The following is a 13,962-nucleotide window of genomic DNA, read 5'->3' on the forward strand; positions in this document are numbered from 1 at the left end:
ATATATATATATATATATATATATATATATATATATATATATATATATATATATATATATATATATATTGAGACTACTAACTTAAGGGTTTCGAAAACAATATATATATATGTAACATTTAACGACGTAATAACCCTTATGTTAAAATGAATATATATGTATTGTATTAAGATGTATTAATACACTTTTAAAAGACTTAAATACATATATTAACATAAGTATATTCAACAAAGATAACTATACTCGTATTCGCATTCTATTTCCTCATGAATTCTGTTCGTATTTTTACGGTATTTTTACCCGTCTAATACGCAGCTTATAGATGTATAACTATTGAAAAATACACTCCTTAGCAGCCCCATTTTTGGATCCTAGCATCTTTTGTCTTGTTAATAAGTCATGAGACAAAAACTCACAAGTTTACTAACTATTTTGGCAACATATGACTCCATTATTAACTTAAAATTCGTCCATATGTACCACCCCATTTTTCCATTCCATTTTCTCATTCTTTACTCCAAATTACTCTCTCAAAATACTTCTATCTTCATACTAGATTATCACCAAGCATTTTCCTCATCATCTAGCTTTAAAATCAAGGCAGAACACTTCTTAAAACTCTTGTTAAATTCCTACTCTATTGCTATCTTAATAAGTTTATAAAACTTGTAAAAACTAGAACTTGTTTTTGTGGAAACCAAGCATGTTTATAAACTAATGTAACCTTACTAACTTGACTTTAAAAACACTTATTTATATGTATTATGATATTATATTAAGTTATTATAAGAATTTATAACTTGTATATATGTATAACACCTTAGAACTTAATATACAACAATTGGTCTCTTTCGGTTCTTGAAAACTGTTTTGATACACGAATTTAAAAGCTATCTTAAACTTTGTTTTAGAGCATATAACTCTGGATATATGTTAATATATATGAATCAAGATTTCTGTAATTTTTTCATGATTTTAGACGAAGTGAAAGTATTTTTCAAAAATTCATTAGTTGACTAATGACAGATTTTATCCGAATCTGTCCACCGTTACAAGTTAAGGGCATAAGCCTAACTTCTACTATGAAACCAAAAATTTTCGATTATGTTTTGAAAACACAACATATTAAGGAGTCTCCAGCAACTTGATTCATTAAAAACCATGTAGTAACAAATAATTTATGAACCGAAAGATTTGGCTAAGATTAATGTTGTATGCTTAATCAATCTAACTAGAAAACTATGCTAACTAAGACCTGAGCTATTTTCCTTGATAACTTCTGTTAGTGTATATGTTAATAACTAAAATATAGAAGGAAAATTAAAAATATTGAGTTTAGCTATTTTTCATAGCCTACGGACTGTTCTTATGACGAATTATTGAACTGTGCGGACAGATTTACGCACCTGTGACAAAATGAAATTTTAACTAACCTATACTCCGATTCAGAGCATATGCCAATTATGGCTGGTTATAGGACTCAAATACCTTTCCAATGGTGGCTCTTACACCTATAGAAGTCGAACACACTATGAGATATACCTATCGGGAGTTGACTATTTAAAATCAGGAAATCTATATAAGATTTAAAATAAGACTAACAACTAATTACTAACTTAAACAAGTAAAAATATTATATAATTAATATATAAACTTGTTTTATCAATATTATATGTTAATAATACTATTTAATATATATAATTGATATAGGTTCGTGAATCCGAGACAAACCCTGCATTTGTTCAGTGCCGTCATATACATAATTGCTACGAAATACAGTATTGTGAGTTTCATTACTCCCTTTTTATATATATTTTTGGGCTGAGAATACATGCGCTGTTTTATAACTGTTTTACGAAATGGACACAAGTACTAAAAACATATTCTACGTTGAGTTGTACCACTTTGCATATTTTTCCCTAATAGCTTGGTAACTAATATTTACATGTTGTAAAAGCATGTAAGCGCGAATCCTATTGATAGATCTATCGGGTTTGACAACTCCAACCGGGCTAGTCGCTCTAGTATCGTAAACGGTTGCATAGTACTTCGTTTTTACTACACTTGGTACAGTGTAGGGAGATTTCATAATAAAGGGAATATGCCACATTAATTGTTAAGTATGGTTACCGAAGCGCTCAACAACTTATAGAATACTTTTATACACTTGCGAGTGTACGGATATTTATAGAAACTGAAATCTTGTGGTCTATTACTACTACGGAAATGATTGATTATGATAAACTAATGAACTCACCAACCTTTTGGTTGACACTTTAAAGCATGTTTATTCTCAGGTATTAAAGAAATCTTCCGCTGTGCATTAGCTCATTTTAAGGATATTACTTGGAGTCATTTATGACATACTTTGAAAGACGTTACATTCGAGTCGTTGAGTTCATCAAGATTAATATTAAGTCAATTATAGTTGTATGTAATATGAAATGTTATGCATGCCGTCAATTTTTGATGTAAAGAAAGTTTTTCGTTTAAAAAATGAATGCAATGTTTGTAAAATGTATCATATAGAGGTCAAATAACTCACGATGTAATCAACTATTGTGAATCGTTTATAATGTATATGAACGGCTCATTTCATTACTATTCACCATTTTTGTCTATTAGATAATATAGTACTCCTCCGTCCCATATTAATAGTCCACGGACAAAAAACACACAGTTTAAGGAAATGTCATAAAAATACTGTACTTTCTGTTTACTTTCCAGTTTTACCCTTATCTTTTCTTTCTCCTTTAATCATATCCACATACATTAAGGGCATAATAGAACTTAAGTTTCTTATTCTTTTCCTATTTATGAAAGTGGACTATTAATATGTGATATCCTAAAATGGAATACTGGACTATTAATATGGGACGGAGGGAGTAATTATATTATGTGGATTTGGTAGGTTGAACTGATTATTTCTTTGTTTATTAATCTTAGTACATGTAAAATATTTTAACGAGAAACGTATAATTTTGTACGATGATAACTATCGCGTATGCAGTATCGCGCGGCTAACCTTATTCTCGTTTATTATTATTATTATTATTATTATTATTATTATTATTATTATTATTATTATTATTATAAATAAATTATTAGAATTTTATCTATAAATTATCAAAAATTATAATTATAAATATTATAATGATAATTATATATTATAATTTATACTTTATTCATAATTATAATAAATAATTAATAATTATAATAATTGTAATTAATAATTAATTATTATTATTAATTTATTAATTATAATTAAAGAAAATATAAAAAGATTATAAGAAAACAGAGTTACGGGTGATATAAATAATATTAAAGTTTGTTTGCCCTATTTTGACCCCCTAAAGCTTGAATAGATGCGCCTCTCTTCCTCCCTCTTTTATGTGTTCGTCCTCTCAACCCCCTTCCCATTAACCACCATTACTTCTTTACCTGCAATCTTCAAGGGCAGATCACAAACATATCTTTCTTTCTTTCTAAAGTTTCGATTTTTAACCCTAATCTTTATCAGGTATATCCTTTTACTTCCCCCCACCCTATCCCCACTTTATTCCTCAAATTCCATCTTTCTTTCTCTTTATATATTATACAGAATAATAACACTCAAATAATGCAAATTGGGTTCATTTCATTGTACCCCATCACTATTTGTACTCAATTTTAGCTATAATCGTTTCTATTTGAACAGTTGTGATCTTAATTAGTGTACAGATTTGTAGGGTTTGACTTTTTTTATTTTATTTTGGGGTTATTATGGGCATACCAACTGTTTGATTATATGCTTGTATGAGAATTTGATGCTAAAAAGATTTGATCTTTTTATATTTATAGGGTTTTTTTTGTTATGTAATTTGTTCTGTTTTTCCTTCTATTGTTTCAATATGTAATTGCTGATTGCTGATTCAGATTATGATTCCATTTGTTATGTTAAATTTCTGATTTTTATATTAGTAAATGGTGTTCAAATTTCATTACTTTCTACAAATTATAGGTAGTTTGTTTGCTTAGTTAATTATGAATTATGAAATTGGAATCTTTTGCTTCATTATAATGTGTAACATACAGTAACTTTTAGCTCTATGCCCTTTGATGTTTAATAATTTAATCCATCTTCAACATGAGCTTTGTTTTTACTTGACGGATTTGTTTGTTTGGATTTAAATTCCTTACCATGGTAGTGTAATTCTGAATTTTGTGTTATAGTGGTTGATATCATGAGTATTTGTCTGTTACATCTTTGTGATTTTGGTAAATGTCACCTGTATATTTTCTCTTTAAATCTCAATTATGCTTGTGGATTTGGCTTATTAATAGAAATTAACTGTGTATTGCGCTTGCAGTAACAAATATCCAGGTTTAGTTTATTCAAAGTTACAAAAATGGCAATAGTTTTATCAAAGAAGATGATAGCGATTTGCCACTACGGGGGTGATTTTGATATCTATGATGATGGTTCTATGAATTATATCGGCGGTGAGGCATATGCTGTTGATCTTGATGAAAATATGCAGTTGGCGGGGTTCAAACAAGAGATAGCTGAAACTATCGATTCGACTGTCGATGGGATGATCATTAAATACTTTTTACCTGGGAACAAGAAGAATCTTATTACTGTATCTAAAGATAAGGACTTTCAACGAATGGTGACTTATTACAAAGAAGCTGATCAGCTTGAGGTTTTTATAATGAAAGAAGCACCGCCTGGTAAAAATACCAAGAAAAAGCAGCCTGCTCGTAGGTAAATTTTTATACTAAGATTCACTTGATTAAGATTCATATTATTACTTGCAATCCGGCGTGTTAAATGCTAGCAATTTGGATTTGATTATAGGGTAAGTTTTTATGAAAATAATTGTTTAGTTAAATATCCAAGGATTAAACAAAATTACTTACGTACCCCTGCAGGCACGGATGGACCTATGAAGGGAAACCGTGGTCAGCCGCTTCCGGCGATCAGATTTTTAGTGTATACGCATGTTAAAGTTCAACGTTTTGCCACCTTTTTTTTATTTTTATTTTTTTATTTTTTTAAATTCCCAACTTTTTGACCAGTCAAAAGAAATTCCCGAATCCGCTAACCAAGGGTTACATAAAAATTTCTACCTTACCTTTTATAACTTGATTTGAGAGACTTTGGTGGTGTTTGTTTTTTATAGTCCGCAGATACCGCAGATGTTTTTAATGCATAAGTGTTCGTTTTTCTGAATACATAAAATAAAATAATGTTTTATTCTGGCTGCTAACTTGCACTTTCGAAGTGCTGCAGACATGATTAAGTTATTCTGCAGACATAAAAACAAACAGTTTTCACTATTCAGTATCCAGTATCCAGACCTTTAGGCCACAATGCCACATGTTCTCTATAGACATAGTCTGCAGATCTTCAGACAAAAACATCTTAAAAAAGAAAATAACACCTTCATATCCATTTTATAAACCACATTAGTTTTGTAATAAAATGTTCATTATCGCAGTTCTTTTTCAAATGGAATATGTACACGCCCACTACAATATGTATCATACACCTTTTGTTAAAAGTGGGACTGGAACGCACAATCTCTTGAGTTTAGGAGATGTATGGCTTGAAAGTATGAATTGCATGGCTTTTATCCTGTTTAGCATGTTTTTTCTTAATCTACACAATGTTGATTTAATTCATTTGAACCGTTTGAGATCAAACACAAACCCAATTAACCCATTTTAACTAAATGTGTTGAAAGTGCCTCCTGCTAATTACTGCTAGTTATCTTATTCTGCTTATTTCTAGCTCAGTCTCACTTTCAGAACACACATTTATTCTGCTTATTATCATTTACGGTTTCGTACCGTGTAATGTTTGTGTAGGCCACAAAAGACAACCCCAAATCCGGATGCGGGTGCCATTGTCCAGACCACCCCTGCTTCTACCGTAACCACTGGCCTGAATAATGCAGTCGCTCTTAACGATACCGTCGACATCGAAACGAACACCGACATCACTCCAGCTGCCGTTCCAATTTCCTCTATGGATAACGATCAACGCATAGCTGCAAAACAATGGGAGAATCTCATAACAGGTGTCGGCCAACGTTTCCATTCGCTAGCTGAGTTTCGTGAAGCCCTTAGGAAATACTCAATTGCACACGCGTTCAACTTTGTGTACAAAAAGAACGAGAATCAACGAGTAACGGTTAAATGTAAAGCCGAAGGCTGTCCATGGCGTATTCACGCATCGAAACTTTCGACCACGCAATTAGTTTGTATTAAGACGATGAGGCCCCTTCATAATTGTCAAGGAGTTACCTCAAAGGCTCCGTTTCGGGCTAAACGAAGCTGGGTTGGTAACCTTATTAAAGAAAAAGTTAAAGAATCTCCTAAAATTAAGCCTAAAGATATTGCTAATGAGCTTAAACGGGATTACGGGATTGATTTAAATTATTCACAAGCGAGGCGTGCGAAAGAATACGCTCGTGAACAACTTTTGGGATCGTATAAAGACGCGTATAGCGAATTACCGTTCTTTTGTGAGAAAATAATGGAAACGAATCCGGGTAGTCTTGCTACTTTTAGTACGAATGAGGATAATAGTTTTCACCGTTTGTTTGTTTGTTTTCACGCATCGATATCGGGTTTTTTACAAGGTTGTCGACCGTTACTTTTTCTCGATAGCACACCGTTAAATTCTCGATACCAAGGAATGTTATTAACCGCAACTGCAGCCGATGGTGATGACGGGGCGTTTCCGGTTGCGTTTGCGGTTATTGATGAAGAAAATGCTGATAATTGGCATTGGTTTTTAAGTCAACTCAAAGTAGTGATCCCGACAACGGGTCAAATCACGTTCGTTGCCGATTTTCAAAAGGGTATACGCGAGTCTTTACGAGAAATATTCGGCCCGGAGTGTTTTCACGCTTATTGTCTCGGGTATTTAGCCGAAAAACTTAATAAAGATTTAAAGGGACATTTTTCACATGATGCTAGACGATTAATGGTTGAAGATTTATATTCGGCTGCACAAGCTGCGAAACTCGAACAGTTCGAAAAGTGTACCGAAGACATAAAAGCCATATCGCCCGAAGCTTATAATTGGGTTATACGAAGCGAACCCGAACATTGGGCCAATACGTTTTTTGGCGGGTTGAGATATAACCATATGACATCTAATTTCGGTCACCTTTTTTACTCGTGGGTGTCGGAAGCAAACGAGTTGCCGATAACTCAAATGATTGATGAATTAAGAGGTAAGATGATGCAATTGATTTACACACGAAGAGTTGAATCGAGTCAATGGATGACTCGGTTAACACCTTCGATGGAAGAAAAGCTAAAGAATGAGATCATAAGGGCTCGATCGGTTCAAGTTTTAAGGTCGCATGGGAGCAAATTTGAGGTTAGATACGGTGAAACGGTTGATGTGGTTGATATTGAGAATTGGGATTGTAGTTGTAAAGGGTGGTTGCTTACGGGGTTACCTTGTTGCCATGCGATTGCGGTTTTAGAGTCGTATGGGCGGAGCCCGTATGATCATTGTTCGAGATACTTTAATGTTGAGACTTATCAGTTGACTTATGCTGACTCGATTCATCCCATACCGAACGTTGAACGGTTAGTGGATAGTGAAAATGAAGATGGTTCGATTCTGGTTACACCTCCACCTACTATGAGGACACCGGGTAGGACTAAGATAAGAAAGGTTGCCCCGGGTCGGATCGGACCCTCCGACTTTCTTAAACGCCAACTCCAGTGTGGCAAGTGTAAAGGGCTCGGTCACAATAAGAGATCATGCAAGTAGGTCTTTTTTCCCCCTCTTTTATACTAGTATTATTTATTTGTAAAGGTGCAAAATGGGCGGGTAATGATAAATTAGGAGTTGACCTAAATCATTCTTGTTTTTTTTTTTTTTTTTTTTTTTTTGTGTAACTCTAATAATTTCATTCCTTGTTATCACTTTGATCTAACTATTTATTTTCCAGGGAGATTGATGAATAGTAGGCTGCAAACTGTCACAAGATAATAAAGCAATAAGGAGTTGAAGAAACTGTTTTGATTTGTAGTTCTTGATTGCAAGCAATTTCTTTTTTAGCGTAGGTTGTTTTCTGTCTAATGTAAATGCTGATAGTAATTCCATTAGCAGGCTTTGGTTTTGATCAAGTTTTTTAATTAGAGGTTAGTTTAGGATATGGATGGTTGGTTATTTAATGTTTATGAACTGTTATCTTTGTAGTGAGTTTTTTTTTTTGCTTTGAACAATTTTACACATTTTTTTCTGCACAGTAAAATTACTGCCTGTTTAAACCTGTCTGCCTTTGAGTTGTATTAGCTGTTGATATCTTTGTTATTGTGATACATAACCTTTTTCATGACACTTAAATTTTCAAGTAATGTGCTTCAGTTACATAGAAACCCAAATTATAACTGCATACATACAAGGATTTCCAATTTGCAGCAACACCAAACCTCACTGTTTTTTGAAGCTTCTTATAAACAAACCCCACAAAAAACCAAACTAAACCTTATTAAACAATTATTCCATAGTGTGTTGCAAGTATGACCCTTTTCGGATTCAAGCACCAAATAACATAAAACTACGTTTGTTTCATACAAGAAAGATCGTTATAATTCATCTAGTTGGTCGCCGGGCTTGGCTGTGTTTTGGAGTTCAAATGGATTGTTTCAGTCAATAGGCTTGGATCAATTTGTATAATTGGATCGTTTTGTGGGATGCTACAGTAATTTGTATTTGTTTGTTTAGGTTAGTGGTGTATGTTTACAATGTATTTTGGTTTGTAATTGGTCATAGTTCAATAGTTAAGTCAAATAGACCGTAGGGTATTACCAACCAGACATCGAGTCTGAAATCTTAGATATTCTAAACTATTTTAGTTTAATTTCATGTTTTTTTCGCCAAAGAAAAAACTTATAATTCATCTAAAACTAGATTTGTCAATGTGAGTCATGTGACTGATACAACAGTTGACCAAAAGTTCAAGAACATAAGCCTAACTTTAATGTGCTAGAACAACACAAGAACTTAATAACACCTAGTCTTCTATGTTCTTAACACATACCAAACTAAACAATCCAAAATTATGCAGCAGCACTATTACACGATGCACACTCAGTTGAGTGGGGTTGTTTCACATATCGTTGTCGATAATATCCCGCATCATTTGAAGTGGGATGACCCCTTCAGTTCTAATCGCGTCTTTGGTTGGATCGGGACTGATAAAATACAACGTTGGTAGACCCCTTACCTGTCCATGTCAAAACAATACTCGTTATATTAAGACTATAATGCCAATGGCGCACCAACCACAACATGTGTGGCTTCAAGTTACCAATTATTTCGAGTATTTGTCACTACAAAGATAAACAATAATGCCAATGTCGCATAGCGATATCGGAAATGGGTCGGGGCATCTTGCCACTGACAGAAGGTTAGGGGTTTTTAATTTATCAAAATGTGTACATATGTTATCACTTCTCAGTTTATAACCAGGAATTCTCTACTTGGGAATATCGTATTTGACAATGTTTTCTGTTTTTTCAAGAAAAATTTTCCAGAAAAAAACCCTCCATTTTTCCAGAACTAAACACACCCTAACCTTTTTCTTAAGACAAAAATATGTACGTTCAATTTTGTAATTATTAATGAAAAGAGAATCCTTTTATTATGTAGTACAACTTGGCAAGTGTATCATTTTGTTGTTCAGTGGTCTTGCATTATAATGATAACAGACGTAATGGCCAGATAAATGTTTCTTCGAAGGCCTCTGTCAAACAATTAGGTGTGTTTCCCACTATGTGACATCACTTTACCATCTAGAAAAATTACGGGACAATTACCTGCATATCACGTGCAAATCCGTACTCATCGTCTGTGTCAACCTTCACTATCATCGCGTTGCTTTCGTACTCGACTGCAAGCTGTGGGAAAAATTAAAATGAACTAATGTCAAAATGAACACTTCAAATAAAATTTTTTACTCAAGATGAAGGAACTCATCTTGAATACACATATAAAATGGGAAACAAATGTTAAAAAGTTCAAATGAAGATACGGTTACGTCTACAATAATTTATCTCGAAAATTTTCAGTTAAGTTTATGATTTTATACAGGATTTTGCCAATTTATGAATCAGAACTGCAAGAATCATATCACACATATTTTTAGCAAAATGACAGGCATTTACTAGTGAATAATTTATAATGTGAAAAGGAATCGTGTGACTCCTTGGATTGACTTGTCCACTAAATATGAAATACTCTATGTAGCTGAGCTGACTAAATTATTAAGGTTTTATTTATTTATTTATTTATTTATTTTTTTTGTTAGTAACTACGGAAAATAACACCTGAGCCACCTTTGTTACCCTGCTAGTCAAACTACTACGTCTCAACCATTTCAGCAAAAGACCAACGTATTTACTATTCGTCAGTTCATTTATAGTGCGAAAAGGAATCGGGGTGAATACTCAATGAGTTAACATTATAGCATTTATCCATTTGCTCCCTTTACCCAGAAACTCAGCTACCTTTCATTAATTTTAACATACTCTTTGCTGGGTCGTTTATTTCATTAATTTTAGAGAGATATGACAGAATGATATTCATCACAATGTACAAACAGACACAATATCTCATACATGTAGGTTTAATAGCTTGATATATATATATATAAGTGAAGTATAACCATACCATTTCAAGCTCTTGAGCCATCAATATACATGGCCCACACCATGTCGCATAAAAACCAATTATCAACGGTACATTTCTTTCTCCTCTTACCACCTCCTGAATTTCTTTAGCGGAAAACTTTTTCTGCAGCCACAAGTTCAAACAACACAATAATTCAGGAACACAAATAGATAATAATACCCTGAAAGAAATAGATATTGATATATAATGGTTAACATAAAGAATATATTCAAGTATGTACCACAAGCAAACTTAATCATAAACTCTATATCAATTTCCATTGTATACGTTTTTCAAATGCAAAAAAAAAAAAAACAAAAAAAAAAAAAAAAAAAAAAAAAAAAAAATTCCCGTTGTGTATATATCACTATCATGCTGTACAATAGTTCTAAAAAAATTGGTTCGTGTCAGGGAATTAAAAAATTACAACGTATTACACATTTTGCCATTGTTCAAATTTTCCGGCTACAATAATCATCAACCTTGTTAATGTGCTTCCTTTACATCATCTTTATAGGACTTACTTTCACATGTGTTCCACAACGCTCATTGCAGAATATATCAAAAATTTGAAATTGAACACATAACTAAGTTTAACGACTAAATTGGCACCACAATTTCTGACCAATGTTAAGTGTAGACTGTGGACACCGAATCAAGATAAATTGCTACTTTTTGACACTGACCATAAAAAAAAACCAGATTTATAACAAATACTACACCTACTCAACATTAACAAGTAAAAGGTAAGTCTTTGAAGTTCAAATGGGCTATAAGATCCAAGGAACAATTACTACAATATCCTATCAAAGTTATATATGCTAAATCAAAAGTAAACCCCACAAAAAAAGTTAGAAAATTTATTAGAAAAAGAAATTCCCAAATCACAATAGGAAGCAGATATGAACTGGGTATGTATGTATTGAAATAAAAATGTAAGGGTTGACTTTGAAGATCAAATAAGCTATATACATTTTCCACCTGATAATTCAGTGATATAATGCACAACTAAATTGAAATCTATGGAGCATATTACTAAACCTTACAAAAAAAAAAAGTTAGTAACTTAATACAAAACATCAATATCAAATTATAACTAAATCCCACAAAAAAGTAAGTAACTTGATGTAAAATTAACAAAAAGAAATCACAATTATTATCATATATGATATGGGTATTTATGTATTGAATTAAAATTAAAAAAGAAAAAAAAACGTACAACAAGGTAATCTTGTCGGAGAAATTTTCCAGAAGGCGGTGTAGCAGGCGACTTTGTTCTTGTTGGTGGGGATTCAATTGATGTTGAGGATGATGATGATACAATAGTGGATTTGGTAGCAGTAGTAGTGGATAATATGGTAGCAAAATTATTTGTTTTTATTTTTAGAACCGAAACAGCTTTCTGTGGATTAAACAACGAAAATGATGTTGTTGAAGTGAGTAGCATTTTCTTTAATTTTAATCTTTAAAGATATCTATATGAGTACAATACAAAGAAATAGATACAGGAATTGAAGTGAGTGGAGAAGAAAGGTTTTATGGAGGGTTTACGGAAATTGGGAATTTTGTATATATCAGTTTATATCCAAGTTATAAACATTATCTATATATATATATATATATATATATATCTACATCTTTAGTTATGCATCAACTATTGACTTGCACTAACAATACTTTTGTTACTCGTATTCAATTTTATTTAACAGCTAAATTTTTATCGAGTAAACCTACCAAGACACTAGAAAAGGCAAACAAAACAAGCTTACAAAAGCTTCATTAGCCTATTATCCTAACGAATATTACAATAACTTCACTACATAATAAATCTCTTTTATTTAATTTAAACATTATAAGAGGAGCAATATCTCTCCTCATTAATATAGCTTTGCCCTTAATGACCATAGAATGATTTCTAAGATTTGATCACAACCATTCATTTACACTATTAGCTAACCAAAAAAAAAAAAAAAAATGAATTAGCTAATCATTCATTAAAAAAACTATAATACCCTTTAATTAAATTATAAACTACAACACATGCCATTTAATCAAAATACCCAACCAGTAATTGATTAGAGTCTCTCGAACTAATAATACATACATCCACGAACCCTAATGTTTTCAACTTCAATCGATCGTACATGTAGTTAGTTAATTAAACATCAATCATCGTTTCATCTACATATTATACAACAGCTGCCATTGAATCAAAAAACTTAAACGGATTTCTGACGATCAATTTAAGCTCTCTGGATCGATTCAAGCTTTTGATTTGAAGAAAGTACAAGTGCAGATACACCATAAACATCATCGTTTATCTTCGTCTATGGTCAATTTCTAACCCTAACATCTTTTGATTTGAGATTCGTCATTTAAGTTATTAAGTCATAAAAGTTAACATCAAATTGAAACGGTTCTGTCAAATTCAAGCTTAATTAATGATTCTCGAGTGTTAGGGTAATGATTTAGATCAAATTTTATGTAGAATTTCTTTCCTAAAAACATCTAAATTCGAATTTGAATTTAGGAATTTTGCGCTCATTGCAATTCTTCGTGAGTTGAATCTGATTCTGTATGATTTTAGTTGTTTAATTTCTCGAATTAGATTGCTGGAATATTAATATGTATTAAGTAAATCTTGATTGAATTAATTCATGTACGAAATTTGATCTGATTGCTACTGTATTTCAGTTCATCGTGTTCATCACTGTTACTCTTCATTGTTGAATTTGATGTCATGAGTACATTTGTAGTTAAATACTGGAAGTAAGTTTTTGTGGTATATGTTAATGCTTGTGGATTGTTACTCCAGTCCGTTTGTTTATTTAATTGGATCATCATGGCAGCCCAGTATTGGCCCAATAATCAATTGAAGAAGTCAGTATGTCGAGTAAATGGATGTGCACGTTTCATTTATTTAGTTAATAGATAAGCTTGAAAGTTTAGTTTCAATTAATATAAAATAATTTATGTTGAAGTTTGAAATAGGTGATAATGTTGACCGAGTTTAAAGGGTCACATACATAGAGAGTGGGTATGTACCGAAGTTGTGGGCTGGTGGATATTATCATGGGTAGTTTTCAGTAATTTATTAGTACGGAGTAGTATTTAAGAAGCATGTTGTTACTTGTGTAGAGAATTTGCAGCCACGTAGTCCTTGTGGTTACTTGTGGTTTTTTTGTTTCTTATGAATTTATTTGCAAGTTTATGTTAGTATTTTATAAGTATGTTTCAACATTATCTACATTTATTTATTTACGTATGATTATAAT

General features: G+C 32.1%; 2 protein-coding genes across 3 annotated transcripts; one reads left to right on the forward strand and one right to left on the reverse strand.

Annotated features, from left to right (window-relative positions):
- The first annotated feature begins 3,424 nt into the window (after positions 1–3,424).
- Positions 3,425–8,265, forward strand: LOC139843887 (uncharacterized). 2 transcript variants are annotated; one of them, XM_071834066.1, is made up of 4 exons: positions 3,425–3,520; positions 4,350–4,747; positions 5,854–7,776; positions 7,962–8,265. In XM_071834066.1, the coding sequence occupies exons 2-4, from the start codon at positions 4,389–4,391 to the stop codon at positions 7,975–7,977; spliced, it is 2,298 nt and encodes a 765-aa protein (XP_071690167.1). In that variant the 5' UTR covers positions 3,425–3,520; positions 4,350–4,388; the 3' UTR covers positions 7,978–8,265. The 2 variants fall into 2 exon arrangements, with proteins under 2 accessions (XP_071690167.1, XP_071690166.1); XM_071834065.1 differs by lacking the exon at positions 3,425–3,520 and having other exon boundaries at positions 4,089–4,747.
- Positions 8,266–8,889: 624 nt separating this feature from the next.
- On the reverse strand, positions 8,890–12,254 carry LOC139843889 (thioredoxin-like protein CITRX, chloroplastic). Its single transcript, XM_071834067.1, has 4 exons — positions 11,907–12,254; positions 10,688–10,810; positions 9,835–9,915; positions 8,890–9,242 (listed from the first exon to the last, which is right to left on the reverse strand). The coding sequence occupies exons 1-4, from the start codon at positions 12,132–12,134 to the stop codon at positions 9,126–9,128; spliced, it is 549 nt and encodes a 182-aa protein (XP_071690168.1). The 5' UTR covers positions 12,135–12,254; the 3' UTR covers positions 8,890–9,125.
- Positions 12,255–13,962: the final 1,708 nt, after the last annotated feature.

This window comes from Rutidosis leptorrhynchoides, chromosome 4 (genome assembly GCF_046630445.1).
Source record: "Rutidosis leptorrhynchoides isolate AG116_Rl617_1_P2 chromosome 4, CSIRO_AGI_Rlap_v1, whole genome shotgun sequence".
Classification (NCBI taxonomy): domain Eukaryota; kingdom Viridiplantae; phylum Streptophyta; class Magnoliopsida; order Asterales; family Asteraceae; genus Rutidosis; species Rutidosis leptorrhynchoides.

Bases quoted from the DNA above. Each gene is read 5' to 3' on its own strand.
- LOC139843887 (XM_071834066.1), top strand. From the start codon at position 4,389: ATGGCAATAGTTTTATCAAAGAAGATGATAGCGATTTGCCACTACGGG. The intron at 4,748-5,853 runs GTAAATTTTTAT...ATGTTTGTGTAG, and splicing joins AAAAAGCAGCCTGCTCGTAG to GCCACAAAAGACAACCCCAA.
- LOC139843889 (XM_071834067.1), bottom strand. From the start codon at position 12,134: ATGCTACTCACTTCAACAACATCATTTTCGTTGTTTAATCCACAGAAA. The intron at 10,811-11,906 runs GTACGTTTTTTT...TTGTGGCTGCAG, and splicing joins TCCGACAAGATTACCTTGTT to AAAAAGTTTTCCGCTAAAGA. The intron at 9,916-10,687 runs GTATGGTTATAC...TTTTTCCCACAG, and splicing joins TGGCTCAAGAGCTTGAAATG to CTTGCAGTCGAGTACGAAAG.